The sequence below is a fragment of the Dama dama genome, chromosome 9 (assembly GCF_033118175.1).
Source record: "Dama dama isolate Ldn47 chromosome 9, ASM3311817v1, whole genome shotgun sequence".
Lineage (NCBI taxonomy): Eukaryota > Metazoa > Chordata > Mammalia > Artiodactyla > Cervidae > Dama > Dama dama.
The window spans coordinates 7,097,867-7,125,331 of record NC_083689.1 but is presented as its reverse complement, the minus strand read 5'-3'; the positions used below and the strand labels follow the sequence as shown (position 1 = coordinate 7,125,331).

General features: G+C 48.1%; 1 protein-coding gene and 1 long non-coding RNA gene across 2 annotated transcripts; both read left to right on the top strand.

Moving 5' to 3' along the window:
* Window positions 1-1,998: 1,998 nt before the first annotated feature.
* On the top strand, window positions 1,999-8,763 carry LOC133061173 (uncharacterized). Its single transcript, XR_009693963.1, has 3 exons — window positions 1,999-3,142; window positions 6,632-6,731; window positions 7,928-8,763. It is a non-coding gene; the product is annotated as an uncharacterized LOC133061173 (long non-coding RNA).
* Window positions 8,764-9,760: 997 nt separating this feature from the next.
* Window positions 9,761-21,714, top strand: RNF187 (ring finger protein 187). The gene is made up of 7 exons (XM_061149524.1): window positions 9,761-9,896; window positions 10,032-10,228; window positions 10,336-10,485; window positions 18,476-18,883; window positions 20,265-20,357; window positions 20,565-20,786; window positions 21,373-21,714. Exons 1-7 carry the CDS (start codon window positions 9,761-9,763, stop codon window positions 21,373-21,375), a joined length of 1,209 nt encoding a protein of 402 aa, XP_061005507.1. The 3' UTR covers window positions 21,376-21,714.
* Window positions 21,715-27,465: the final 5,751 nt, after the last annotated feature.

The window sequence follows — 27,465 nt, the reverse complement described above, 5'->3', positions numbered from 1 at the left end:
CTGAATAGGTTCACAGGTGAATTCTACCAAACATTTAGAGAAGAGTTAACACCTATTCATCTCAAATGATTCCAAAAATTTGCAGAGTAAGACATGCTTCTGAACTTATTCTGAGACCAGCATCACTCTGACACTAAAACTAGACAAAGATACCACAACAATAGAAAATTACAGGCCAATATCACTGATGGCTTCCTGGAATAAAAACTAGTTTAACATTGTCAAAATAATAGGGAATGAGGCTGTAACTAGGGAGCCATGTGAATTGGGGGTGGGAGGGGGGGGCTTGAAAGGACATCACAGCTCTCCCTAATCGCATTAACTATGAAAAGAGTATGGTGGCTCAGTGGTAAAGAATAGCCTGTCAATGCGGGGTTCTTCTCCCAAAGGATATGTCTCCTGAGGCAAGGCCGACAAAAGGAAAAATAAATGAGTCTCAAACTAAAAAACTTTTGAATAGTGAAGGAAACTCTCAACAACAAAATGTAAGGACTGCCTACTGACTAGTAAGGACTGCCTACTGACTAGGAGATGTTTATAAATGATATATCTGCAAGGAATTAATAGCCAAAGTATACAAAATTCATATGACCCAACATAAAACCCCCAAACAATATAGAACAACCCAATTGTTGTAAAAAATGGGCAGAGGATCTGAAAAGATGAATCACAGATAGAATGAGTCACAGATATGAAAATTATAGTCAACAATTATATGGGCTTCCCTGGTGGCTCAAACGGTAAAGAATCTGCCTGCAATGTGGGAGACCTGGGTTCTATCCCTGATCCCTTGGAGGAAGGCATGGCAACCAACTCCAGGGTACTTGCCTGGAGAATCCTCATGGACAAAGGAACGCGGCAGGCTACAGTCCATGGGGTTGCAAAGAGACTCGACTAAGCCACTAAGCACATGCAAGCACACGCAATAATTATATAATATTTTTGTATGCTGATGGATGACAACTAGATTATCACGGTGATAATTTTCAAATCTTTAGAAATACGGAATCACTATGTATCAGGAATTAACATAGTGTTGTAGGTGTTGTAGGTATTTTACACTTCAAACACAAGCAAACTCGTATCAGATTTGTGGTTACCAGAGGCAGGGGTGGGGAGGGAATGGGGAATTGGATGAAGGCAGTCAAAAGGTACAACTTCCAGTTGTTTAACTTATACATATGTTAACACCGGGAATGGGGGGGGGGGGCGGGAACCAAACACCCAACTCAAACCGTTTATGAAGCAAATGTCAAAAAGGTATATACGTTTTTCGGATAAAAAAACCAGCCTATTTCAAGGGATTTTAGCTGTCTTGAGGGTCTAGACCATTACCTGTGCTCCCGCACTTTTGATATTTTAAAAGGGACAGCGTTAGTACTTATAAGTAGCTGCTGAAACTCAATGCTGCTTAAATGCTTGGGGAAAGAAGCTCATGAGCTTTGCCATGGCAAAGCCCGGAAGGACTCCCCCAAAAGTCAGAGCCTGGTCAGTGCTTCAACACTCAAGAGTCTCACCAAGTGTCATGTCCAGCATACCCCTGCGTGACCCACGAGGGAGTATGAATAGAGAGGGAGGTTGGCACTCAGCCTTGTAGGAAGTGACCCCCCTCAACCTGCAAAAACACTTGCCACTTGCAGACAGAAGGACCTGGACCAGGTTCAAGAACTCAGGCGTCAGGGCTGCGCCTTCTCAGGCTTCTGACTGGAGCTGAGGCTAACACAGGTCTTTTTGGTGAATATGCGCCCCCCCCTTTTTTTTCCTCCATTTATTTTTATTAGTTGGAGGCTAATTACAATATTGTAGTGGTTTTTGCCATACATTGACATGAATCAGCCATGGATTTACATGTGTTCCCCATCCTGAACCCCCCTCCCACCTCCCACCTCCCTATCCCATCCCTCTGGGTCGTCCCAGTGCACCAGACCCGAGCACTTGTCTCATGATTGCCCTTTTAAAAAGGCTTAACTTTATTTCAGGAGCGCACTCCATCTCCTCCATAATCCTGACTGAACAGCATTTCACAACCACGCCAGGAGGCAGGCTCTTTTTTGAGCACTGAGGTGGCTATGAAAGCAGCCTTTGAATTTCAAAGCACTGCAGCCCATCTATTTGGAGCTCGCGTCCGTGACAGTCGCGGTATTTTCTGGCACGGCACACTGCGCATGGGGCAGCAGTGCAGATGTGCACATTCTGTGCCTCACCTTACGTGTTCGTAAGAGCACTTGTACTCCAGTACTCTTGCCTGGAAAAGCCCATGGACGGAGGAGCCTGGTAGGCTACAGTCCAAGGGGTCGCTAAGAGTCGGAGACGACTGAGCCACTTCACTTTCACTTTTCACTTTCATGCACTGAAGAAGGAAATGGCAACCCATTCCAGTGTTCTTGCCTGGAGAGCCCCAGGGATGGGGTCGCACAGAGTCGGATACGACTGAAGAGACTTAGCAGCAGCAGCAAGAGCACTTGTAGTGCGCCGAGGCGTGAGGGCAAAGGTGCCCTTGACCAACGAGTTCAAGATATCCACGGCCTTGGGAGAGATACCTGTGCCGGGAAGCATCTGCTTCAGCACCTTATACGCGTCGATATATTAGCTCTACGTGTGGCTGCGCTTAATTTTTCGCTTATCCTAAGCCTCACCAGACAGCGTTCTCGGAGCGGTTCTTGGGCTGCGCCTCTGGAATGGAATCAGGCGGAGCCAGCCCTGCAGCGGGCGGCGGCGATGACTATTTATTATCTCCATATTCAAATTAGGGCTCCAATATCCTAGAATCGGATTGGACGGTCGGTCCCGCTCGGCCTGGTTACAAAGAATTTATGTAAATAGTAGATGCCAGCTCTTCTTTCCTATTGGACAATAGGTCAACCAATCCGAAGGCCATGAGTGGAGTCAGGTTCAGTTCAGTTCAGTTCGGTTCAGTTGTGTCTGACTGTGTGCGACCCGATGGGCTGCAGCTAGCCAGGCCTTCCGAGTCAGGTTGCGGATTTCTGTTCAAACCCTTTGTTGTAACTGGAGCTGGGTCTTTGTTTAGTTACCATGTCTGTACCGGACAAAAAAATGAAGAAGGTAATAAAAACCCGCTTTAATCCCGCGTCTCCGATTTTCCTGGATAGGAGACAAAACACAAGGGGACATTTTTGACACGGTAAGATTGTGCTTATTTAGCAGAGGGGAATAGCAGCTTCCAACCACCATTCCAATCATTTGTTTCCTATCATTTTTTTTTACCCCCGAAGGCCGAAGACATAATTCCTTTCAGAATTCAAGAGTAAATGCGAACGGTTCTTTCAGAAGTACAGAAAACAGTACTGAAAACAAACTACGGTACTTACATAGGATGCAACAGAGCAGATTTTTAACTGGAGGGAGGAAATGAATGGATTTCAAAGTAAACATTAGTCCTTTATATTGTTGTTATTATTAATACTAACTAAACAAACCCATTTGAAGTGACAGCTATATGCTAAGTGTATATGTATGAACTCATGTAGCCTCCTAATAACCCTAAGGGTTAGATACTTTTATTGTTCTGTAATTACCCATCAGAATGGAGGTTATGGAACCATTAAAGGGTAAATTGAAATACATTAAAAATTTAAAGAGTTTATTTGAGCAGAAATGACTCAAATTGGGTAGCATCCAATCTAGCCGTTAGAGCTGTACAAAATGAAAGACTTTTACAGCCAGAAGGAAGCAGGAACAAGGAAGATATGCTAGGCCAAAAAGCAGCTTGGTTACTCTAAGGGTACTCTATCTCTTCAGGAGATAGCAGGGCTCTAATTAGGCAGATTACCTAACTGGTGTTGATCAGGCAATTCCTGATTGACTGGTTTAAGATTCTATTTTTAGGAAAGCCGAAACTGTAATTAAATCAAGTCTTGGTTTGGGGCTTAGCATAAGAGACTCCATTGGGGCCTGTCTTATTTTTAATTGAAGTCATCAGTCCCTAAGTTGACTCCTATTAAATTAATTCTTTTTTTTTAATTAATTCTTATATACAGAAGATTAAGCTCCCCTATTATATTGACTCCCAAGATAGAAGGGCTTATGAATTCACATTTCTCAGTTGTGTCACATAATGCCTGGAGAACACCGTTAGAAATGCACATGCTTGGGCCCCACCTGAAGTGTATTGAGCCTCAATCTGCATTTTAAGCAGATTCCTACGCACATCAGTTTCCCAGCGCTGGTGTGGAGGTCATTTACCGGGCAACTTTAGCCCTTCGGTGCATTATCCAAACAGATGAGGAAGCTTAACAGCACCCGCAAAAGACAGAGTGACTCACTGAGTTCAGAGCAGTTAGCAAGGTGCTTTCAAGATAAGAGTTCGAAGAAACCCAAATGGGATAATATTTGTCTTAGAAAGTTTGGGTATTAAGAAAGTGGAGGAGAGATGCCAGGGGGCCATTCTTGAAGATAGCCTGTGCTTCGCTCCCTGTCTGGGACTAATAATTTACCATCTCTGCCCCTCTACTTCCTCAAGTGAAGTGAGGCTATGGATGCCTACTTAATGGGATTGCTGTGAGTGAATGTGTGTCAGGCAGATGGCAGGATGTGGTTATATATTTAGTGCTCAAGTGCTGTTGGTTCCATTTCATCCTGTCCTTCTCAGAAGAGATCCAGCCACAGCCAGAGAGCTGAGCTTCCTCTGTGCCAGGGGAACTACATCACGTAAATATGGAGCATAAGCCTTTCTCTTGTCTGCTAGAACATGGACTAAGCTGTAAACTCCAGGGCAAGAGATGTGTCCTTCACTTCTAAATCTCCAAGGTGGAACATGGAGCTTGGCACATAGTGGAGATTCAACCAGTGTTTGTTGAATGAATAAGTCTGTGAGCTGAGGCAGTGTTCCCTACCTGCAAATCTGTGAGCTGAGCTGCTTTGGATGTGCTCAGTATTAACTATTTTGTCTGTTTATTTTAAAAATCTATAGTTTACTTAAACATTTCTAGAGAGCTCATTGTTATCAAGTGGTAGTGAAAATGAAAGTGTTGCTCGGTCCTGTCTAACTCTTTGCAACCCCATGGACTATAGCCCACCAGGCTCCTCTGTCCATGGATTTCTCCAGGCAAGAGTACTGGGGTGGGTGGCCATTCCCTTCTCCAGGCGGTCTTCCAACCCAGGGATGGAACCTGCATCTCCTGTGTCTCCCACATTGCAGGCAGATTCTTTACTGTCTGAGCCACCAGGGAATCCACTTAATGAATACTTAGTTCAACTTAGTGCTCATAACATCCTTTCCACATATGCAGTATTATCAACTCCATTTTGCAGTTGGGACGGCAAAACGCAGGAAAAAAAACACTTCTCAAGTGAAACAGCTGATGAGACAACTAGCCCTGGAAATTAGGTCAGCAGTACCAAGCCTTGTGCTAACCACACCTAGGTTGTTTTGGCTTTGGATGTGGAATTTCATTTTGAAGAGGAAATAATACACATGAGATATATATATAAAATATATGTATGTATTATATATACATATGTATCATATTGAAGAGGAAATAATACATATATGTAGGAAAAATATTAAAATGCATTGCCCTGTGTTTATATTTCCAGGGAAAAACACCAATAAGCTATCTTAAAATTTCTACTGCAGTAGAAAGCTGAAAGAACTGCAGATGAAATTTCACTCAAATTCACATTCCCAATCCCATTCAACTTTTTAAAAATAGTTTTTGAATACAAGACACATTTATAAAATAGACAAATGCTTGCTTCTAGATCACTTATTCAAACTGTTTTACCATTATTTTTTTTTATACCAGAGACTTAATGACCAATGTATATAAATGATTGGTCTCACCCTTGGAAAAGGACTGAAGCTTGATCTTGCACCGGCAGTACACTCAAACAAAAATCTTTTTTGTTTTGCCTGTAGATCTAGTTGGTATAGATTTCTCAGAATGAAAGCTATCTTTTATTCTTAAAACTCACTGTTCTGAGCAGGTCTTTCTGTCTCAGTTAAGACTCACTGGTGGTAGTTATTGAAATTGTTAATACATTTGTAATGTTACAGAGAAAAAACTTTCCTTCCACCCTCTTGGGTTCAGTGGGTATGTTTATGAATAAACTCATAACAGGCAGAATAACAGGAGAAAAGTGATGCAAATTTATTCATTTTTAAATACTATGTGCATGGAAAAAGTGAATTATTATTGCAGGGGGAAAAAGTGAATAACCCCAAAAGGAATGAGATTTGAGAGCTTATATACCACCTTAGTAGGAGAAGGGGAGAAGTAGTTCTCATAGAGGAGAGTAAATGATATTAGGAAAGACAACAGGCCCTTAGGAGACTAGACAGGAGGTATGATAGTTTGTGACAGTCTGTCTGGGTGTGGCATTGACTTCTAGTCTCCTCTCTCTGATGAATCAGTCTTCCTCTGCTGATGAAACTCTCAGGAGGGAATTGATGACAGTTAAGTTCATTTTGAAGGAACTGTGTTTAGGCAGTTGGGGGAGTTCAGAGAAAGTTTCTCACAGTGTTTGCTGTTTCTCAGCTGATTTCAGTCCCAAATAGTCAGTATGACAAGTGCGGCATATTCGGGAATATGTCCAGAACACTCAGTAGCGAAAGAATTTATCCCAGGCATCTGGCAGAAAAAAATCATCTTTTCTTCTTTCTCTGTTCTAGGTCAGTACCCAGAAAGAGGGCAGCCATCTGCAATCTAGAAGAGGTCCTCACCAGAACCCACCCACACTGGCACCCTGATCTCTATTCCCAGCTTCCAGAAGTATGAGTGCTATACTCTGTTGTTTAAGCTCCCCAGTTTGTGGTATTCTGTCATAGCAGCCCAGATGGACAAGGGACAGTCCTCAGTATCAAGAGCAATATTTTGTATTGACAGATGGAACCCTATAGTGCAGGCGTGAGGCTTTCCAGAAATAAGGAAGGAAGGAAAGAAAGAAAGAGGGTTTCCCTGGTGACTCAGTGGTAAAGAGCCTGCTTGCCAATGCAGGAGACATGGTTTGACCCCTGATCTGGAAGGATCCCACATGCTGAGGAGCAACAAAGCCTGTGTGCCACAGTATTGAGCCTGTGCTCTAGAGCCAGGGAACCACAGCTGTTGAACTCACAAGCCTCAACTGTTAAGCGCACGCACCACACTACTGAAGTCCCTATGCCTTAGAGCCTGTGCTCTGCAACAGGGGAAGCCGGCTCAATGGGAAGCCCACCCATTGCAACTGAGGGGTGGCTCCCCCGTCCGTGGCAGCTAAAGAAAAGCACATGCAGCAACAGACCCAGCACAGCCAAAGAAACGAAAACAAACGCTCATGAATTGTTTGAAAAAGAGTGAAAAAGTGACTGAAGGAAGGAAAGAGACAGTGAGAGGGGAGAGAAAGGCAAAGAAAGAACAGAAAAATAAAGAAAAGCAAAGAAACAGGGTCTCCAGCTTAACCACCAGGGACAGACAATGCTTGGGAATAGCCTGTAAAAGTAGTTTAAAAGGGGGTTTGGATAATTTTTAACCTCTCCCCTCAAAGAAGCACCTCCTCCCAAATAAACACCTCCCACTTATAATTTCTAGAGTACAGTGCCTAGATTGCATAAATACATTGAATAAAGGGTTGCATGCTTGCAATGAGCACAGTTTTATCCTCCCGGATTTTTGTGATGCATGAATGAAACTATCCTTTCCTCCTAGGTGAATGTGCAGTAAGCTGTCTCCTCACTCAAAAAGCCAAATCATTTTAAAATTGTCACAAACAAGCATTTCATACAACTCAAACAATGCAGTGACAAACACAAATTTTTTGTTTTTGTTTTCTCCCCCTCCCTCAATGAATGTTGCTTCTCTCCAGATAGCTAGTTACTTGCTGTTAACACAGAGCCTGCGGGGAGGGAGGCAGATTCTGCAGAGATAGCACCCTGCAGGTAAAGAAAAGACAGCACAAATGTTATCTAAAGAAAAGTTTTAATTCTTTACAGTTGCGTGCTGCAGGAAAGGAGGTGGTGGAAATCCCAGGATGTGCTGTGGAGCTTTGCACAGAACTGGTAAACTTCATGCAATGCTTGCGGGATTGCGAAGAAGTAAAAGACGGCTTAGACAGCCTTTGTCCTGCTGCTCAGCTTCCAGCGGACACCCTGCGGACAAAAACCATCCTGCTACCACCACGGGATGCACCGCGCAGCACGGAGTTGGGGATCCCAGTCTCCCGTGCCTTTCCCACTGCAGCGCTGGCATCCGGGGCCCATCGAACTGCCCGCCCACCTAGGACGTGAGATAGGCCGAGCTGCTGGCCCGCATTGTTTGCAAGATGACTGGGGTCGCTTCCTGAAGTCTTTTCCAAACGCCCGTGTTGGCCAAGCGACTTCTGTGCCCATTTTATTTCAGCAAATTTGAAGAGTAGGGCTGCAGTCTAATCCCAGAGCCAGGTGTGAGTGAAGGACAGAAATCACAGCTGCAGAAGTGAGAGAGGACCGGGAAATGGGATCTGAAGCAGCAACGGACGGACAGCGCCCATGCAGACACACAGAGGCAGGACATGCTCGCCCACTGACTTCTGAGCTGAGACAGTCACATCCGGGTGGACCATGGGGGTGTAGAAGGCGTCAGAGGCAAGGCTGGGGTCAGTGGGATGGAAAGCACCCAGTCCCCCTCCCCACAACCCGTGCGAAGCTGCGGTTCAAGGACGGTTCTGATTGTTCTTCCAGGAGAACGCCACCCCCTCCCCCATATATACACAGTGTTTTTCTCCTACCTCTTATCTAACTATGTTAATTTCAAGGTCGTAAGGTGTGTTGATGGAGAAGGTAATGGCAACCCACTCCAGTGTTCTTGTCTGGAGAATCCCAGGGACGGTGGAGTCTGGTGGGCTGCCCTCTATGGGGTCGCACAGAGTCGGACACGACCGAAGTGACTTAGCAGCAAGGTGTGTTGAAACTGAATCCAGCAGCTCCCAGCAGTATTGAGGAAATACAGAAAACAAGACTTGAGATTTTATGGCAATAATTGTCTATATTTTATTGATAAATTTTACATTTTTGGTATTTTCAGGAGACGTAGTCTGGACCTGGGAAGGGAGAGCTGGGGGTTGGGCAAGGAGGGCTGTAGAGCAAGGTGTTGGGGGCTGCTGGGGGGAGAGGTGTCCGGAGGAGGCCAGGAGCCCAGCAGAAGGGATGGGAGTGATGGGTTTTTCGGGAAGGAAAGTTGGGGGCTGAGGGGTTTAAGAAGGCTTCTGGGAGATGGGCGGAGTGGAGGTTAAGGAAAGGTGACTGGGGGCAGACAGCCTCACCCTTGACATACGCAGTGGACACCCAGCCTCACCATGGTGGTTTTGTCCAAAACCCTCCTCACCCAACCCCCTCCCTCCCCAAAGCAGCAGCATTCCTGTGTTACCAGTGCGTCAGGAAATCGGGATAATATCCAAAGATACTGGTGAAAACATTAAGGCACAAATGTGCATAAAATACAAGAAATTCCAGACTCAGACACTAAATTGAAGGACGCTGCCGAAGTGCTGGAATAAGGGAAAGCATTGGAAAGCTCAAAGAGGCGCCTTAGCCAATACGTTTGTGGTGAGTGAGAGTGAAAGTCGCTCAGTCGTGTCCGACTCTTTGCGACCCCGTGGATTACAGAGTCCATGGAATTCTCTAGGCCAGAATACTGGAGTGGGTAGCCTTTCCTTTCTCCAGGGGAATTTTCCCAACCCAGGGATCGAACCCAGGTCTCCCGCATTGCGGGCGGATTCTTCACCAGCTGAGCCACCAAGGAATCCCTTGTCGTGAGGGGAGAAGGAGGTTGAGTTTGAACCAATCCACATGGGCCCTTTTGGGGAAACAGCGGAGGCGGCTGCTCACTTGGCTCCTGCCCCGGCAGTCGCCCGACTGTACTGGGGGGCAGACACGGCAGGGAAAGTTCCCCTACCCAGCCCCAGCCTCCACTCCACCTGCGCCTGTACGCAGCCCGCGCCGCTTGCCACCCGCTTGCGTCCTGGCACTGCGGCACTCCTGCGCCATGGAGCTCCACTCCAGCTCCCTTGCAGTCCTTTGTCCGCGGGCCCCTCTATCCCGCCTCGTTGCACTGCTGCAGACTCCGAGCCCGGCTGCCCTTCTGCGCGCTCCTCTCTGTGTCCAGGAAGCCCCTTCACGCTGGATCCCAGCGCCAGGCCAGCCTGGAGCGACTCTGCGGGGCGCCGACCCTCACCTCGAGGCGCCTCCGCGCGGAGCCGTCCTGAGACAGGGAGGCTGGCCACGCCACAGCTGTTCTCAGGCCACCCGCGTTGGCAAGTGACTTGTGGGGCTTTTCTGAGTGCCCTCGGTTTTTCTTTAGTTGTCTTAGCAAGGGGGTGGAGTCCAGAATTTTGGGAGCGTCTGAGTTCCCCCAACACCTTTAGGAAGAGCAGTTGGGGGCGCGGGGAGCGGAGTGCGATGATGGGTTAGGCTTGGAAGTCGTCAGTCACGGGTCTGGACAGGGTAAAGAGCTCACGACCAGGACCGGGAGACTCCTTCGAGGTGAGCCGAGACCGCAAGCTCGCCTGCCTTTGGTATTGTCTAACACCCTTAGGTTCTGGTCCAGCGTTCTTCCCAGAGTACTATGCTGGAACACCAAGTAAGTCCTACCGGCCTCCAGAATTACGAAAAATAAATGTCTGTTGCTTTTAATCCACCCAGTCTATGGCATTATAATGATCCAAGTGGGCTGAGATGAGGAGCCAAGGAATATGCCACCTCCAGTTTCAGTCCTGTGGTTCAAATTACTTTGTCACCTTTGGTCCTGACACATCAAGAAGAAATGGATTTCATTTCCTAGAAAATTTACCTGTGCCACTTTATTAAAGTATTATACTAGTATTTACTTGAGCTGATGCAAACTGGCCCATTTATCTTTTATTCTAGATTTAAGAGCTCTGTGGGATGAGGCAGTAGTTATTCATTTGACTTATTTAAGGAAGGACAGGTTTGAGTAATTTAAAAAATCCAAGAAGAAATTTGAAATTTTATTTGTTTATTTTGGTAAAAAACACATGAGCTTACTCTTAATATATTTTAAGTGTATAGTACAATATTCAGTTATTATTTATATTCTGTTGTTCATACAATGAGTTGCTAATGACACTTCACAGCTCAGGGCTCTACTATCATCGATTTGAGTAAGCACCGCCTCTTGTTTATTTACAGATATATGTATATGTATATATAAATGTGTAAATATGTATATTCCCAAATATCTTCCCTCTGCCCATTTTTCTTGCTTGCCTGCTTTCCAGTTTACTTTTTTAAAAAGTCTAATGAAGTACTGGAAATATTTTGAAGATGTGATATTGTGATATATAATAAATATATATTTAGTCTTCCTCCCTATTCCTGGCACAGAGCTCCAAAAACCCTTGGGATTTCCTAAGTGATGAGAACATAAAAGTGTCTTGATATTCAAAACAGACCTCTGCTGATGACACCAGACTGTGTTAGTAAGGTGACTTTTGGAAAGTCCTTGAGGATGGGGGCAGTCTCCAGGGGCACCAACTCAGTGAGACAGGGTTGGAAATTTTCATGCCACCCTGACGTCCTGGGAGGGGACAGGGGCTAGAGGTTGAATCCATTATCAGTGGCCAGTGATTTAATCAATCATGGCTATGTAATGAAGCTTCCATAAAAGCTCAAAAGGATGGGGTGTGTGGAGATTTCAGGTCAGTGAACATCTAGAGGTTTGGAGAGAGTGGTGTGCCCAGAGAGAGCATGAAAGCTCCGCACGCTTTCCCCTTATCTTGCCCTATGCCCCTCTTTCACTAGGTTGTTTCCAGGTTACATGCTTTTATAATAAACTGGTGATGTGTTCTGTGTTCTGTGAGCCACTCCGGCAAATTAATGGAACTGAGGAGGAGGGTATGGAAACCTCTGATCTATATATAGTCAGTGGCTCAGAAGCATAGACAACCTGGTCTTGGGACGGAACTAAAGGTTCTTGACTTTGTTTTATGGCTAAACTATTTTGTCTTGTCTGACTGTTTTCCTTTGTTTTTGCATTTTCTCGTTTCTCTGATTAAGTTTGTTGTTTGGAACTAGGTGGAAGCCTAGGAGTCTGTCTGCAGGGAAGGCCTTGCAGAGTCCTGCTGCGTTTGCTAAGCAGAGTTTGGAGACCAGAAGGGGGAGCTTTCCTGTGCTGCAATGGTAACAGAGCCCAAGAGGAAGAAGAATGCTCCTCTTTTTTGGCAAGGGCTCAGCCAATGAAGACATGGACTCTTTGTTTACTGGAGCCCTCTCAACTTTCTTTTCCTCTTCATAAAAGTGTTCCTCCTTTGCCCTATGGAAATACGAATGTGGCTCGCCACGGTTGCAGACCCCAAGTTGCAATTCTCTGCTGATCCCCAAAAATTCACACTTGTTTCAGGTTAGCAAACTTCAACACTTCTTTTATCTTTTTTGCTGGACTCAATTCAACCCATAACAAATGGTTAGTTCTTCTCTGGTTAGTTCTTTCCCCCCCATCCCCACACCCATAAATAAGTTTAAAGAAACATTTCCTTTAAGTTTGGCTTGTTGGGTCCCACACATTTTGACATGTAGTTATTTCTGTGTGTATCACAACAAACTGTGGAAAATTCTGAAAGAGATGGGAATACCAAATCTCCTGAGAAATCCGTACACAGGTCAAGAAGCAACAGCTAGACTAGGACATGAAACGATGGACTGGTTCCAAATTGGGAAAGGAGTACGTCAAGGATGTATATTCTCACCCTGCTTATTTAACTTATATGCAGAGTACATCACGAGAAGTGCCAGGCTGGATGAAGCACAAGCTGGAATCAAGATTGCCAGGAGAAATATCAATAACCTCAGATATGCAGATACACTACCCTGATGGCAGAAAGGGAAGAGGAACTAAAGAGCCTCTTGATGAAAGAGGAGAGTGAAAAAGCTGGCTTAAAACTCAACATGCAAAAAACTAAGATTCATGGCAAATAGATGGGGAAACAATGGAAACAGTGACAGACATTATTTTCTTGGGCTCCAAAAAAACTGCAGATGGTGATTACAGCCATGAAATTAAAAGATGCTTGCTCCTTGGAAGAAAAGCTATGACAAACCTAGACAGCATATTTAAAAAGCAGACATCACTTTGCTGACAAAGGTCTATATAGTCAAAAGACTTGAGAGATTGACCATAAAGAAGGCTGAGGACTGAAGAATTGATGCTTTTGAACTGTGGTGCTGGAGAGGACTCTTGACAGTCCCTTGGATAGCAAGGAGATCAAACCAGTCAATCCTAAAGGAAATCAACCCTGAATTGGAAGGACTGATGCTGAAGCTGAAACTCCAGTACTTTGGACCCTGATGTGAAGAGCAGACTCCTTGGAAAAGACCTTGATGGTGGGAAAGATTGAAGGCAGGAGGAGAAGGTGGAGCAGAGGATGAGATGGTTGGATGGCATCATTGACTCAATAGACATGAGTCTGAGCAAACTCTGGGAGATAGTGAAGGACAAGGAAGCCTGGTAAGCTGCAGTCCATGGGGTCTCAAAGAGTTGGACACGACTGAATGACTGAACTGAACTGATCTGGTGATGCTATATCCAGATACTGTCAAAATTATGTTAAATTGTAAAACAGAGAATTGCCTGCTGTGGGGAAAAATCCATACATTGGAACTGGGAGCAGATCATAGATGGATTATAATACTGTTTGCCATTCCTCATTCCCAAAACTCTTTCATACACACCTTTTCAAATTGATGGCTAGTACAATTTGCTGAGTCATTCCCCACTGTTGCACTTCAAGATTCCACCCCTCCCGAATATTGATATGACAATCATTTCTCCAAATCAAACCAAATGATAAGAGGATTTATTTCCATTTGAGGTTATTTTTATAGAACATATTTTGAGAAAAGGTATCCCAAAGGTTATGAAAAAATTGAAGATTCTTAAAACACATTGCTACATTGTCTCCCAGAAGCAATATCTGCAAAATCAGAGTTTTCTTTTGATTGTAACCCAGTGGGAGGCCCCTCCATGTCCCCCGTTTCTCGTTTGTAGAAAAAGGCTTTAGTATCCTAGGTCTTCTCTGAGTTCTGAAGAGCAGACTCAGGCTCTAATTAGGGAAGTGATGTGTTGAGGAAGTCCAAGCGCAGGTTGGAAAAGAATTCCCAGACAGAGCATTTCAGAAGGGATTTCATTTATTTTATTAAGTTTATTTCATTCAGTTCATTAAGAACAAAGATCAGAGGTAATGTGGGTACTGCGAGCACAGTGGGCCGACCTTGACAGACCAGGGAGAGCTGACAGCTTTTCTGTGTGAGTAGCCAATTTTTATAGCCTCACAACAAAGAAAATTCCTGCTGGAAGGTTGGCATTAAGTGATTGGTTAGGGTGCTATAAGGTGACTACCGAGCTGGGCATTTTTGCCTAATTTGGGGTCAGGAAGCCTGATAGTGACGATCAGACAGGCTTTTGACAACGGTTGCAAAGGGGCTCAGTCAGCTTCTGAGGTGAACTTGGTTCTGGGCTCCACTTCTGTGGCCTTGGGGCAGGATTTAACATGATGGAATGCAGAAATGAAGAAAAAGCATGGACTTCCCTGGTGGTCCAGTGGTTATGAATCCACCTGCCAACGCAGGGAACGTGTATTTGATCCCTGGTCCTGGAAGATTCCTCATGCCTTGGGGCAACTAAGCCCATGTGCCATAGCTACTGAAGCCCTCATGCCCTAAAGCCTCTGCTCTGCCACGATAGAAGCCAGCTCACCGCAACTAGAGAAAGCCCACGCATAACAACAAAGACTCAGCACAGCCAATAAATAAATACAATTTTTTCAAAAGGAAAAGCCAGATAGCTTGAGAAATAGCTCAGCAACAGAACAGAGAGTCTTTGTTCCTTCTCAAGGGATATAATAACCTGATGTGTATCTTTGAGTTGTCCTGCAGAAATTACTCCCAGGTGGAGGGTCGTGACCACATGATGACCACAGTAGGTAGACCCAAGACTGGTTGGAACCAGGTTGATGGTAAGGATTCTTGAAACATAACCTTGATGTTATCTCACCACCAGCCGATCAGAAGAAAGTTCATCAGAATTTACCGCTTGCTGCTTACCCCAAATGCTGTCTTTAAAAATCTTTCCCTAGGGGAATGGGAGGGAGGCTAACAAGGGGGGTGATATATGTACACTTACAGCTGATTCACGTTGTTGTATAGCAGAAACGAACTCAACCTTGTAAAGCAATTATCTTCCAATTAAAAATAAACTAACATTAAAACAATAAACAACAAAACCCAAAAAAACCTTTCCCTAAAACCACTGGGGAGTCTAGGTTTTTAGAACACATGCTGCCCATTCTCCTTGCTTGTGAAGTGAAAGTTGCTCAGTCATGTCCGACTCTCTGCGATGCCATGCACTATATGGTCCAGGTCAGAATACTGGAGTGGGTAACCTTTCCCTTCTCCAGGGAATCTTCCCAACCCAGGGATTGAACCCAGATCTCCAGCACTGCAGGCGGATTCTTTTCCAGCTGAGCTACCAGGGAAGCCCAAGAATACTGGAGTGGGTAGCCTATCCCTTCTCCGTCAGATCTTACTCGCCCAAGAATTGAACTGGGGTCTCCTGCATCACAAGTGGATTCTTTACCAGCTGAGCTACAAGGGAAGCCCCCCTTGCTTGGAGCCCTGCTAATAAACAATGTATTTTTTTTCACCACACAAAAGCTTGGCTGTGCTGTGAGACAGATGAGTGGAGCCAAGTCTGGTTCACTAACAAGGTCTCCCAACTTAATAGTGAAAAAAAAAATCTGAATTTATATTTTTATTTCTTAGTAACTGGGTAGAGTATATAATTTTTCTATTCAGCATTTGCTTTTATTTATATTTTTGTGAACTGACAAATTCCAGTGGTATTTTTCCACTGAAATTTTCTGTTCCAATTTTATGAACTCTGTATATTTTGGCTGGCAGTTTCCTAGTTTTGCTGTTTTCTTTTAATGACTGTACCTGATTATTTTTCACACTCACAGGATTATGGACTTTGCTCATTGATTTCTTTTCTTTCCACTTTTCTCTCCATCATGTTCCTAGTTTACCCAACAAACCAGCTAGGCTCTTCTTCAAGTGCTTTTCTCCTTCTGACCCTCACTCCACAGAACTAACCTCAGTTTTCTAGCCACACTTGTGACTGCCCATTTAGTGCATTTTCAAGTCTATACCAATGTACACAAAGAGAATAAAGAAGGTCACTCATTATTCTCCTATGGAAAGGGGCAAGTTGCAACCCACTGCAGTTGCCCATTGACAGTGTGTCCTGAGGGGAATTCCAGACAGGAAAACTGATGAAACACTCTGCACTTTGGATTTACCAAGCCCCTAGATCGTTAAAATGTGTAACTATGATGTTACACATTACATGTGTAAGGAATAGTTTCAGTGACTCCATATTCTTGCATCTGCCCATAGATAGAAGAGCACTAAAGTCAGCAACTTGAGATATCTGTTGTGATTAACAGTACTCTTTTACCAAGAAGTATGTCTGACTATAAGTATTTACCAATCAAAACAATTCTTCTATACATTGGCTCATTCCCTATCTCTTTGGAGCAGCCCCTCAGACTTCCCTGGTAGCTCAGATGGTAAAGAATCTGCCTGCAGTGCAGGAGACCCAGGTTCGATCTCTGGGTTGGGAAGATCCCCTGAAGAAGGAAATGGCAACCCACTCCAGTCTTCTTCCCTGGAAAATCCCATGGACAGAGGAGCCTGGCGGGGTACAGTCCATGGGGTCACAAAGAATCGGACACAACTGATCGACTAACACACACACACAGACACACACACAGACACACATTCCTCCTTTCCTCCTCCTCCTTCAGAGGTAAGGAGAGGCTGTGTGGATGAAGACAGGCTTGCCTTATCAGTAAACAAAGGGTGTTGTGGCACAGCGACTGGCCAATGGTACATCCTGAGGGGATTTAGGAAGAACAGGATACTAGCCCTTTAGATAGCTAAGGTCCCTATCAAAGGAATGATTTCAATAAGCCCCGATGGTTACATTTTCCCATACATTAAAAAAAGCACTAAATTCATTAAGATGCCTGGTTTTCTTTAATCAACAGCAATATTTTGATAGTCCAACTATCTGGTTTTTGTTGCAAAAACTCCTATATACCTGGGTTCTGAGAATCTCTCTTCCTGGAGCAAGTCTACCAAATAGAATATTAACTCTCAACTTTTAGGTTGTGCATTTTCTTCAGTCAACAGCTATTTCCTGGCTACATATGTGTGAGTGCTTGCATGCCTATTTGCTTCAGTCATGTCCAACTCTGCGACCCTATGGGCCTTAGCCCGCCAGGCTTCTCCTTCCATCGGAGTCTTCAGGAAAGAAAACTGGAGTGGGTTGCTGTGTCCTCCTCCAGGGGATCTTCCCCGCCCAAGGATCAAACCAGCATCTCTTAAGTCTCCTGCATTGGCAGGGGGGTTCTTTACCACTAGAGCCACCTGGGGAAGCCCCATTTCCTGCTATAGGCATTAGTAAGATCCCTGAATAAAACTTAACTTTTACATTATGCGTTTTTCGTAAGTGAACATCAGGTTAAAAACACACACACAAAAAAACCAAAACACAATACCTAGGAAGACTGAATGTATATGGACTGAAAGATTCACTTTTTAAAAACTTGACGATTACATTTTTTAAACCACGTGCTAGCTTGTTTAAAAAACAACCAAACCAACCAAAAACAAATAGGTGGGTCAACATTAGTAAAGATATAAACTGTTGTGATTCCCGCGGTTTTGGGGAACGCTTCCCCCCCTCTCAGTGACTATGCTGGGAGCTCTATGCTTTTACTCTTTGAAACCAAACTTTGCCTTTGTGAGTATCTGCGTGTCCCTGGAAGATCATTCCTTCGCGGGTTGTTCCTGGATTCTCCTTTCAGGATGGCCCTCACAGGAGGTGCTCCCGGGAGAGTCCACGTCTAACCTGCGCACACGGGAAAAGCCCACGCAGCTCGGTGCGTACGGAACGATTTGACGCGAGGGGTTGCACGCAAGAGGTCCCACGCAGCGGTTTTCCAGCCCAGTCCCCACCCGGGTGCTTGCAGCTCAGGTCCTAGCAGCTTACAAAAAACTTTTCTTAACGGAGTTTTCACATGAAACTGCTTCCTTTTCGCACAAGAGTCATTTATGGGAGAAGTGACAATCCCTGTAAGATTTCAGCGCGCGAGGACGTGGGTCGGAGCGAAGCGCATATCTGCTAGCTGAGCCGGACTGAGTGTACACCGCTGCCAGGACCTAGGCAGAGTGGCGCGGCCTCTGCCAGGACCCGGGAGGCTGTGGTACACCGCTGCCGGGACCTTGCGTGGAGAACACCCCTGCCAGGACCCTGCGCCGGGCGCCCAGCCATTCCAGTCGCCATTTCTTGTCTTCTGTCCCTGCGCTCCACTTCTATCAACGCATTCCTGTCCCTGACTCTCCGGCAGCGCTTTTAGTGCGTCCGGGTCCCGGGCTCTCCCAGCCACCAGTGCGCCCCTTGTTCGCATCCCTGTCTGCGCCCTCTAGGGCCCCGCCGCTGCCGCCCTGGCGCTCCCCGCGGGCCCCGGCGAGGCCGCCTGCGCCCTGTGCCAGAGTGCGCCCCGCGACCCGGTGCGCGCCGACTGCGGCCATCGCTTTTGCCGGGCGTGCGTGGTGCGGTTCTGGGCGGAGGAGGACGGGCCCTTCCCGTGTCCCGAGTGCGCCGACGACTGCTGGCAGCGCGCCGTGGAGCCCGGCCGCCCGCCGCTCAGCCGCCGCCTGCTGGCGCTCGAGGAAGCAGCTGCGGCGCCCACGCGCGACGGCCCGGCCTCTGAGGCGGCGCTGCAGCTGCTGTGCCGCGCCGACGGGGGCCCGCTGTGCGCAGCTTGCCGCATGGCCGCGGGGCCCGAGCCACCCGAGTGGGAGCCCCGCTGGAGGAAGGCGCTGCGCGGCAAGGTGCCCTTCCCCGGAGGGTGCCCCGTCCCTCTTTTCATCACCAGTCTGCGCCCTGTCCCCCCTCCGCATTCTCTGGATGGCGTCCTGGCCCCCAGTCTCCATCCTCTGGCCGGTGTCCCAGCTGCCCTCCCCATACCCCAGATAGTGCCCTGTCCCCTTTCCTTCCTCTGGTGCCCAGTACCCTTTCTCCCATCCCAGGACGGGACCCTGGCCCCCTTTCCCACGCCTGGACGGGGCACTTTCTCCTCCTCTCTCTCCCTCCACCTCCCTGCTCCCGCGTGACTTTCCCAGTGTTGAACTGCCCTGCCCCGCCCCCCTTGCAAAGAGAGTCCTGCTGAGGGCCCCGCATGCCCAGCCCCCGTGGTGTCACTGCCCTGCCCCCTGGCATGACGTCATGCTACGGTAGCCCCACCCCCACGGGCAGAGTCCTCTCTGTGGGTGTAGTAGTCGCTCAGTCCTGTCCGACTCCGACCCCACGAACTGTCGCGTGCCAGGCTTCTTTGTCCATGGAATTTCCCAGGCAAGAGTGCTGGAGCGGGGGTGTGGCCTGAGGGCACTGCCCCTCTCTGGTCCTGTGCACCCTCTCCCATTCGGTCTTCTCACCTGCTCTGAGCCCTCTTGAGTCCCTTCATCCACTGTGTTCTGGAACCTTCTCCACTGTGCTCTCAGCTGTTTACATGTGGCACTTGGCTCTGGGTCAGAACCTGCCATTGGAGTCTGGTCACAGCTGAGGGCTGGTAATCCCAGGGACCCGCTGGTGTGTGTGTGTGTTTGGAGGGGTGGGGAGTGCAGCGTTATTTCTGAGAGAATAAAGACAGCCAGGCCCCCAGAGTGGAAAGAGTCAGTGTGGTCCCTGCCAACCTGAGGGGAGAGAGTAGCCCGTTTGAGGGTTCATGTGTCAGGGATTGGGTCCTGGGGTCTTCTTAAGCAGTGGGATGTTGCATCTAGGGGCTTCCTTGGGGTTAGAGCATGTGGCCAGGGGACTGGAGTTGGACTCTTCCTGGTGAAGGACCCCACCCACCCAGTCAGTGCATGGAGCTGGGCAGGCCCTGTGTGTGCCCATGGTCACCCTAAAGGGGGCCACCCTCCGTCCCTCTGCTGGAGACAGTAACAGGAGAGTCCTCAATGAATAGTCTTGTGTAGTTACTCTGTTGGATTCTTAGCACAAATATTTCTATCAGACTATAGAGAGCATAGTGGGTCACCAAGACCCTTTCTGCAGCCTGCAGTTTTGAGGTGTCGGATGGGCTAAGATCATGAACCTGGGCCTCTGGACTGCCTGATGGGATTCTAGTAGTGTGATGGCCCTCTGGACTGGGCTTAGGTGGGCCCCAGACTTTCAGAAGTGGCCACACACCCCATAACCAGTGTCTTTCTCCAGGAGAACAAGGGGTCTGTGGAGATCATGAAGAAAGATCTGAATGATGCTCGGGATCTGCATGGCCAGGCTGAGTCCGCTGCTGCTGTGTGGAAGGCAAGTGGGGTGGGGTTCGAGTCCACGTGAACCAGGAAACAGGGATGTGCACCCTGACCCTGTTTGGCAGGGCCTTGGACCACCGCTGATCACTGTACAGTCAGGCGGTCAGGGACCTCTCCTCCCTGGAGGTGGTCAGTGGTGGATGGGTGGGGTCTCGGGGTAGCCTGAGGACACGGGTATTCCCGCTGCCCACCCATCCTGTAGGGACACGTGATGGACCGGAGGAAGAAGGCGCTGACTGACTACAAGAAGCTTCGGGCCTTCTTTGCCGAGGAGGAGGGGCGATTCCTACAGGAAGCAGAGAAAGAAGAAGGGTCCCTGGAGGACGAGGACGAGGACCCAGCGGAGAGGTTCAGGTCTCTGCTGCAGGCTGTGTCGGAGCTGGAGAGGAGGCACCGCAACCTGGGTCTCAGTATGCTGCTCCAGGTGGGCACCCAGTCCTGGTGGTCAGGGGACAGCAGAGGGGATGCAGATTCGAGAATTGGCAAGGGGGTAGCTTATCAAGAGAGAAACCTTCGGACCAGCACTGCCTGGCTTCCATTTAGGGCTGAATTTCAGGAAGGAGTAATCCAGGAGATTCTGGCTTCCCCCCACATTTGCAAAGAGGGAGTGCTTGCATTCCAATATTGAAGCACTGGGCCCCTACCCTGTCCTTGGGCTCTACGGGTAGTAGCTGGCCATGAGGTCAGAAGAGGCAGGGATCTTGGGGATGGTGGTGGTTGCCATGCCCTCATCCTGAATGTCCTCCTTACTCTGCCCTGAAGCCTTGCCTAAACCTAGGGATTCAGGGCTCTTTGCAACCCTTGAGTCAGATCCTGGAACCGGTAGCCGCTGTCCTTCCCTCCTCTGAGCCGAGAGGTGCCGTTTTACCTCTTGTAATAGTGGTTACTCAGCGCCAAGTGGGTGCTGACTGTGGGTGAAGAGACACATGGGTCTGGTGGGGCTGGATTCTGCAGTCATCTGGCTTCTAGGATAGAAACTCGCTCACTCATTCCCCTCTCTCCCTGTGCAGTGAAGTGCTGCTTGCCCAGGCAGCAGGCAGAGGAAGCTGTTAACCATCCCTGGCCTGAAGCAGCTCCTCCCTCTGCCTCCTTCTGGACCCCTTGTCATCCTTCAAGACACCCCCAGCCCTGCGTGTCTTCTCCTAGGTGAATATGTGGACTGTGAGCTCAAGGTGCCCACCTGGGGTTGCTGACGACAGTGCTCTGCCGCAGAATGTTTGTGTTCCCTTTTCCTCTGGGTGTTCATGTTTCCAGGCTGTTAACATTTCACTGTAGAGATCTGTATTGAGGGTAAGTTAGCCCAAGTGTATCCTGACTCCATAAAGTTCTTTTTCTTGCCCCAAGTCTCATCAGATTTGCGAAGATCTCCTTGAGCCGTGGTCGTCATCTTCAGGAGGCTTGGGCTGTGCAGACCTGCTCCGTGATGGGGCTGCTCCACCAGTCCTGCACGCCCAGGCCCACAGACCCACACCCATGCAGGGCACAGCAGTTAAGGTGAAATTTGAGGTGACTGTCAAGGGAAAGGAATGTTCAGTGTGCCTGGGTGGGGATGGTGGGCCAGTCAGACTTGTCACCTCTGCTTGAGGTCCTTAAACAGTGTAGGTTGCACAAACCTACACCTACTATGGCTCAGGGTCTGTCCACAGAAACAGGAGAACCGGGGTGTTCAGGGATAGTGCAGCCCCTTGCTGGCATGTCTTTCAGGCTGTATCTCTTCTCTGCCTCTTAATGTATCTCCTCAACCTGTTCTCCTCTCTCTTCTCCGTCTTCCATCCCTTGGATGCCAGTGGTTTCCCAGGAAACTGTCTTAGCATCACCCTCCATCTGCCTTGTCTGCCCCTCACTGACCCAGGAATTTTTCCTAGGGCAGCAGGAGCAATGTCAGGGTCAGGCCATCCCCAGACCTCACCTTGATGTGTCATTTTCCCTGCACCTCTGACTTGCCTTCATATTTCCTCTGCTGGATGAATTTAGCAAAACTCATTTAGTGTAATTGTGTAGATTCCTTCAAGTGACAAAAATGTGACATAAAGTGACAAGATCAAGGGGTGTGAGAATTGACACAGACTGGCATTTAGGGCGGTGGTTGAGGCTATGAGTTGTTCCCGCAAGTGCAGATTTGTGATCAGTGGCCCATTTCTGGATGAACCCTCTGAGACCTGGGCCTTTGTGTTTCTGTGAGCTTGGGGGTAGGTTGCCTGCCTGGCTGGCAGCCGGCACTCAAAGACTACTGAAGAGGGCTTGCTGCAGCCAGTTTGCTTGACGCCCCTCCTCATCTGGCCTCCCCACGCCCTGGCCAGTCTCCAAGGAGGCACCGCGTCTGCCTGTGCCACGTTGGGGGCTTCTGTGATTGGATTTGTCTCTGATGAGCCCTCCACCTCCTGCTTCTGCTGCATGAAATTGGGGTGCTGCCCCAGTTTCCCATGACTGGAGATCCAGCTGCCTGTTTTTCTCCTCTGCAGGGATCTGCTGGGAGGCCTCCCCGTTTTCCTCGAAGTTGACTGCTTCAAGACTCATAGAGGGCTGGTGTGCAGCCCAGAAAAGTGGTAGCCCCTGGGCTCCCAGTGCTGGGGAGAGAGAGGAGGTCCGACACCAGCATGGATCTGGTTTTTCTGTAACGGTGTGTGGGTAGAATTCTCAGCCCACTGATCGCCTCTCCATTTCTCTCACACAATGGCTACATAAGAATAAGCGGAGGGTGGAGAAAGCTGCCAGGTTTTGAATAGGAGAGACACGTCCATCCTCTTGGCAAGCCATAGGACTTTGGCCAAATAACCCTGCAGCATAGATGGCCGTTGATTCTGGTGAGATTTGACTTCTTGCGTAGCAGTCCCTCTGAATGTCCAAAGCTCTGTGGTGTTTGCTGGACTGTACAGCCAACCACTGCCATTTCCTCCCTGAAGTCAGCCCTCACCCTCTGCTCCATGCTCACTGGTCACAGTGGCCTCTCTGCTGTGGGTCCTGTGTTCTCTGTGGAATAATGTTCCTTTTCCAGACGTCTCCATCACTGGTCCCCTCATCTTTCTCTGCTGAAATGGTATTTCTAGAAACCTCTCACAGTGGAGGAGGATCTTTGCATGCTTCTGCCCTCGAGGACATGGTTGAGTAGGGTCCCAGTGAACGTATGGCTTTTCCTCAACCCAGATTCATTTGACTGGTTCAGGACCATGTCTGACTTTGCATATCTGAGGTCAGTGCAGAGGCATGAGTGAACGGAAACCCAGGCTAGGTGGACAAGAAAAGTTTTGTCTGCCAAATGGTAGGGAGCACATTTCAAAGAAATTCGTTTATTCATTCAATACCTAGATCCCTTTCCTTTTAATTCTTAGAGCTTTAATAGGGAAGTCGTGGATAGTTAGGACCTGTGCCTGTTTTCAGGGTCAGGATCCTTTGTCCAAGGGGAGCAGAGGGAAATGCTGAGGGTTGTTTTCACACTCGTAGTTGAGTTATTTCATCAGATTGATGATGACAAAATAAGAGGGGATACTTGCACTCTGATACAGAGAGACTTGCATGTGAAAAGGCCGGTGGGGTACTGCCCCAGCTGTTAGGATGACCTCAAGCTTGAGTGGGGAGTTGCCCAAGAGGTGCTGCTGCCCTTTGGGAGAGCAGCCTGAGAGGGTTAAACTGAATGACTAAACCAAAGAGAATCAGGCCAGCCAAGAACTTACAGGGAACTAGTGCCTCTTCAGGCTGGGTAATTTGCTAGAAAAGCTCCTAGAGCTCACTGAAGGCCCTCGTGCTCACGGTGAAGGTTTATCACAAAGAGGAGACAGGTTAACATCAAGCCAAGGGGAAAGCCATCAGGGAAAGTACCAGTTGCGTTGTCTTCTTGTGGAGTCAGGACAGTGTCACTTCCAGCATCTGTGTGTGACCAGTCAGATGAAGCATGGCTTGTGAGAGATGGGTAGGCTACCTGACTAGGTGTTTGTAGCCTTCATCGGGTCCATTGCATCTACATGCTAACACTCAGCCTGGCTGGTCTCTCCTGCAGCCCCACAGGAGATGAAGTTACAGGACCCAAAACTCCTGCTACACATCAAAAGGTCAGACCACCAATGTGGCCCAGGCCCACAGGTATATCTGTCAGGGCCCAGAAGTGACTTCCAGGTTGACTCCACTGTGTTTGCTTCCATATGACTTGGCAATTCCAGCCTTGGGTCGGTGTGCCAAAAAGATGCCAGCATGGTTCTATGAGGGAACATGCACAGGATGGATACTGAATCACTTGCAGCATCGGGAGGTTGGAGGTGACCCAGGTCCATGTTAGTTACCAGAAAGGTGGAAGTGGGGAGTGCCAGAATGGGGAGCAGTGCAGTGGAACTGGGTCTGCCACATGACATGGGCAGGATTTTCATGTCCAGGAGAACTCAGGGGAAGCTAGGCTGCTGACAATCTCGATGCAGAAGTAGGTTTTTCCCAGGATGTGACCTGCTGGAAAGGGTGGGGCAGGCGTCATGGCTACTTCCAGTCCTGCACAGGGGCAGAGCTCTGTGCAGACCTATAGATTGATGCCCATTCTTGCCATTGTTGGTAGAATGCCCCCCTCGCTCTGTCCTGCCATGGGGGAATGGGTCAAGGAACACAGGGACTACCCTCAGTGGTTTGACGAGAATGCTGCCATTGCTTTTCTGCTGCCAACTGACAGGCTGGGGACCATCTGGTGCTGGAAATGGTTTCCTCAGGTGAGCTGGTTGGTCTTATAAATATGCCTCCTCCGTTCAACCAAGTGTCCCATGGCCAGAGTTAATACAGACAGGAGGAGTAGATGTTTGCAGTGTCCAGACCAACGTGGTTTGTACCCAAACTGCAAGGAGTTCCTGCAAATTCATGAAGAGCCAAAAGTGCCTGGAGTTAAAACAGCAGAGATGTGGACAAGCAAGTGTGTAAGAGGAGCCGGAGAGCTCAGCAACCCAGGAGGAGATGCTCAAACTCCTTAGTTTTTGTAGCAGAGAAATCACATGCCCACAAGCATAATGACACACACGGGTTGATGGAGATGGGAAAGCTACCACGTGTTGTTACCTGTACTGCTGCGGAGTTCTTCAGCACTGCTCCCAGCTGTCGTCAGATTGGGGCGTCGTGACCCTGGACCCAGTGGCCCACTCCCAGGTGGTGGTAGTCTTCTCCAGGCCCACAGAGAGATGCGCACTTAGGTATCCTCTGCACCATTGTCTTGGGGTAGGCAAGACAAGTGCCAGTGCCCCTCAGTGGGGGAGGTGGAAGGTCAGACGGGGGTTGGAGGCTCTAAGTATGCTGAAGCCCTGAGATAAAGAGATACAGAGCTGCTAGATACAGTGGAGCTTATGGCATGTGGCTGTGGCACCATGCTGCAAACAGTGAGTGAGGTATAAACCCACATTTTACGTGTGCACAGGGAACACTTCTGGTTGGAAGAACACTTCAGGCTGGTAAATGGAATCCATTAGGGTAGTTTCCCATGGAATGGGGAATAGCAACAAACAAAAGGTAAAGAACCAAGGTGACACACAGGACTGGGATGGAAAATGAGAAGGGGAGATTCTTTGGTCATCCTCAGACCACTCAACTCGGGACTTCCTGTTAGGAAAGGAAGTTGGGTTCTGGAGTATTTCAGGTCACTTTTGGGTTTCTGTAGAGGCAAGCTAGTTCTTTAACTAGCTCCCTATCAAATCTGGGTGTCTAGGTGTGTGAAAGGAGCCTTAGAAGTTTTGGAACATTAAGGTGGTATGCATGCTGGAAAAAGTTGGGGCCCCTTGCAATAAGTGAACAAAGAATAATGTGCAAGCACTCTGGTTTGATCTTAGACTTTGGGTGTGTCTGGCTGTCTGCCTCACTCGGATTTCAGGCGACCTCCCCCCCGCCCTGACCTGTATTCTCACGCTGACTCAGGAGGCTGTGCCTTCTCACCTTGGAGTGTCTTCATTTCTTTTTACCTGTCTCTCTGTGGAGACCCAGCGATGGCAGCTTCAAAGCCCTGTACCCTGGATGTCTGAGCTTCATTCGCCCTCAGGTGTGGGAGGAGTGGAGTCAACAGTTCTCCCCTGGGGTTCAAAGATGGCCTCAGGGCACACCTAGTGTTTTCTCGGGGAAGGCTGGTGCCTGGGAGGAGATAAAGGCACAAGGTGGCTGACAGTTGAGGCACCCCAGTCTTTGCCAAGTCAGGTGGTACAAATGTGAGGTGCTGCATTTCCTAACAGAATCTTGAGCAATGTGAAGATAGATAAAGATCCTTAAGCCTTTTTTTGGTTGTCGTTGACAGTTTAATTTCTTTGGAATACAAGTCACTTTTTGCAAGCTAAGAGGCAGATCAAGCTAAGGCAGTCCAGTCCTCTAGAGATCCAGGCCAATTCTTAAAATCTTCAGCAGAATGACATTGTTGTAGGAAGGGTGCCCCCCTCCCCCCCCCCCCCCCGGGGCCCCAAAAGCGGGCTCTTGTGTAACACTTGGAAAAGAATTGTCCGAGGAGATGTGCTGAAAAGCAAGAGACTTAATTGGAAGAAGGCACCCAGGTGGAGCAGCGGGGTAAGGGAACCCAGGAGAACTGCTCTGCCTCGTGGCTCGCTGTCTCAGGTTTTATGGTGATGGGATTAGTTTCCGGGTTGTCCTTAGCCAATCATTCTGACTCAAGAGTCCTTCCTGGTGATGCACACATCGCTCAGCCAAGATGGATGCTAGCAAGAGGGATTCTGGGAGGTGGTCAGACACTCGGTGTCTCCTTTTGACCTTTCCTGAACTCTTCTGGCTGGTAGTTCCGTATTCTTTTCCAGGACCTCCTGTCGTAAAGCAACTTGTGAATGGTTACTAGAGAGCCTGGCCATGGTGGGTGGTTTCAGTCAGTGTGCTTCCCTAACAACATCATAATACAAGGAGCTAACAACAGGGTTATAAACTCTAAATAATAACCATTCAACTATATTTTTTCCTTATGAAACAGCCAGAAGTCTAGTCCATAAGGGCATGATACACATAACATCTTGATCCACACAGGACAGAGTGATCCAGGTTATATGCTGGCCAGCCTGTCAGTGAGCCAGATCAGAGCTGGTTGAGGACTGGTGAACAGAAAAAAGTGTTTACATTCTGAAAATTTGCTCTGAGGTTTAAGAAATTCCTAGTTGTTA

Excerpts from the sequence above, each read along its gene's own strand:
- RNF187 (XM_061149524.1), top strand. The coding sequence starts at position 9,761 with ATGGGCCCTTTTGGGGAAACAGCGGAGGCGGCTGCTCACTTGGCTCCT. Across the intron at positions 9,897-10,031 it reads CCTCCACTCCACCTGCGCCT|ACTCCGAGCCCGGCTGCCCT; the intron begins GTACGCAGCCCG and ends GCACTGCTGCAG. Across the intron at positions 20,358-20,564 it reads CCGCTGCTGCTGTGTGGAAG|GGACACGTGATGGACCGGAG; the intron begins GCAAGTGGGGTG and ends CCCATCCTGTAG.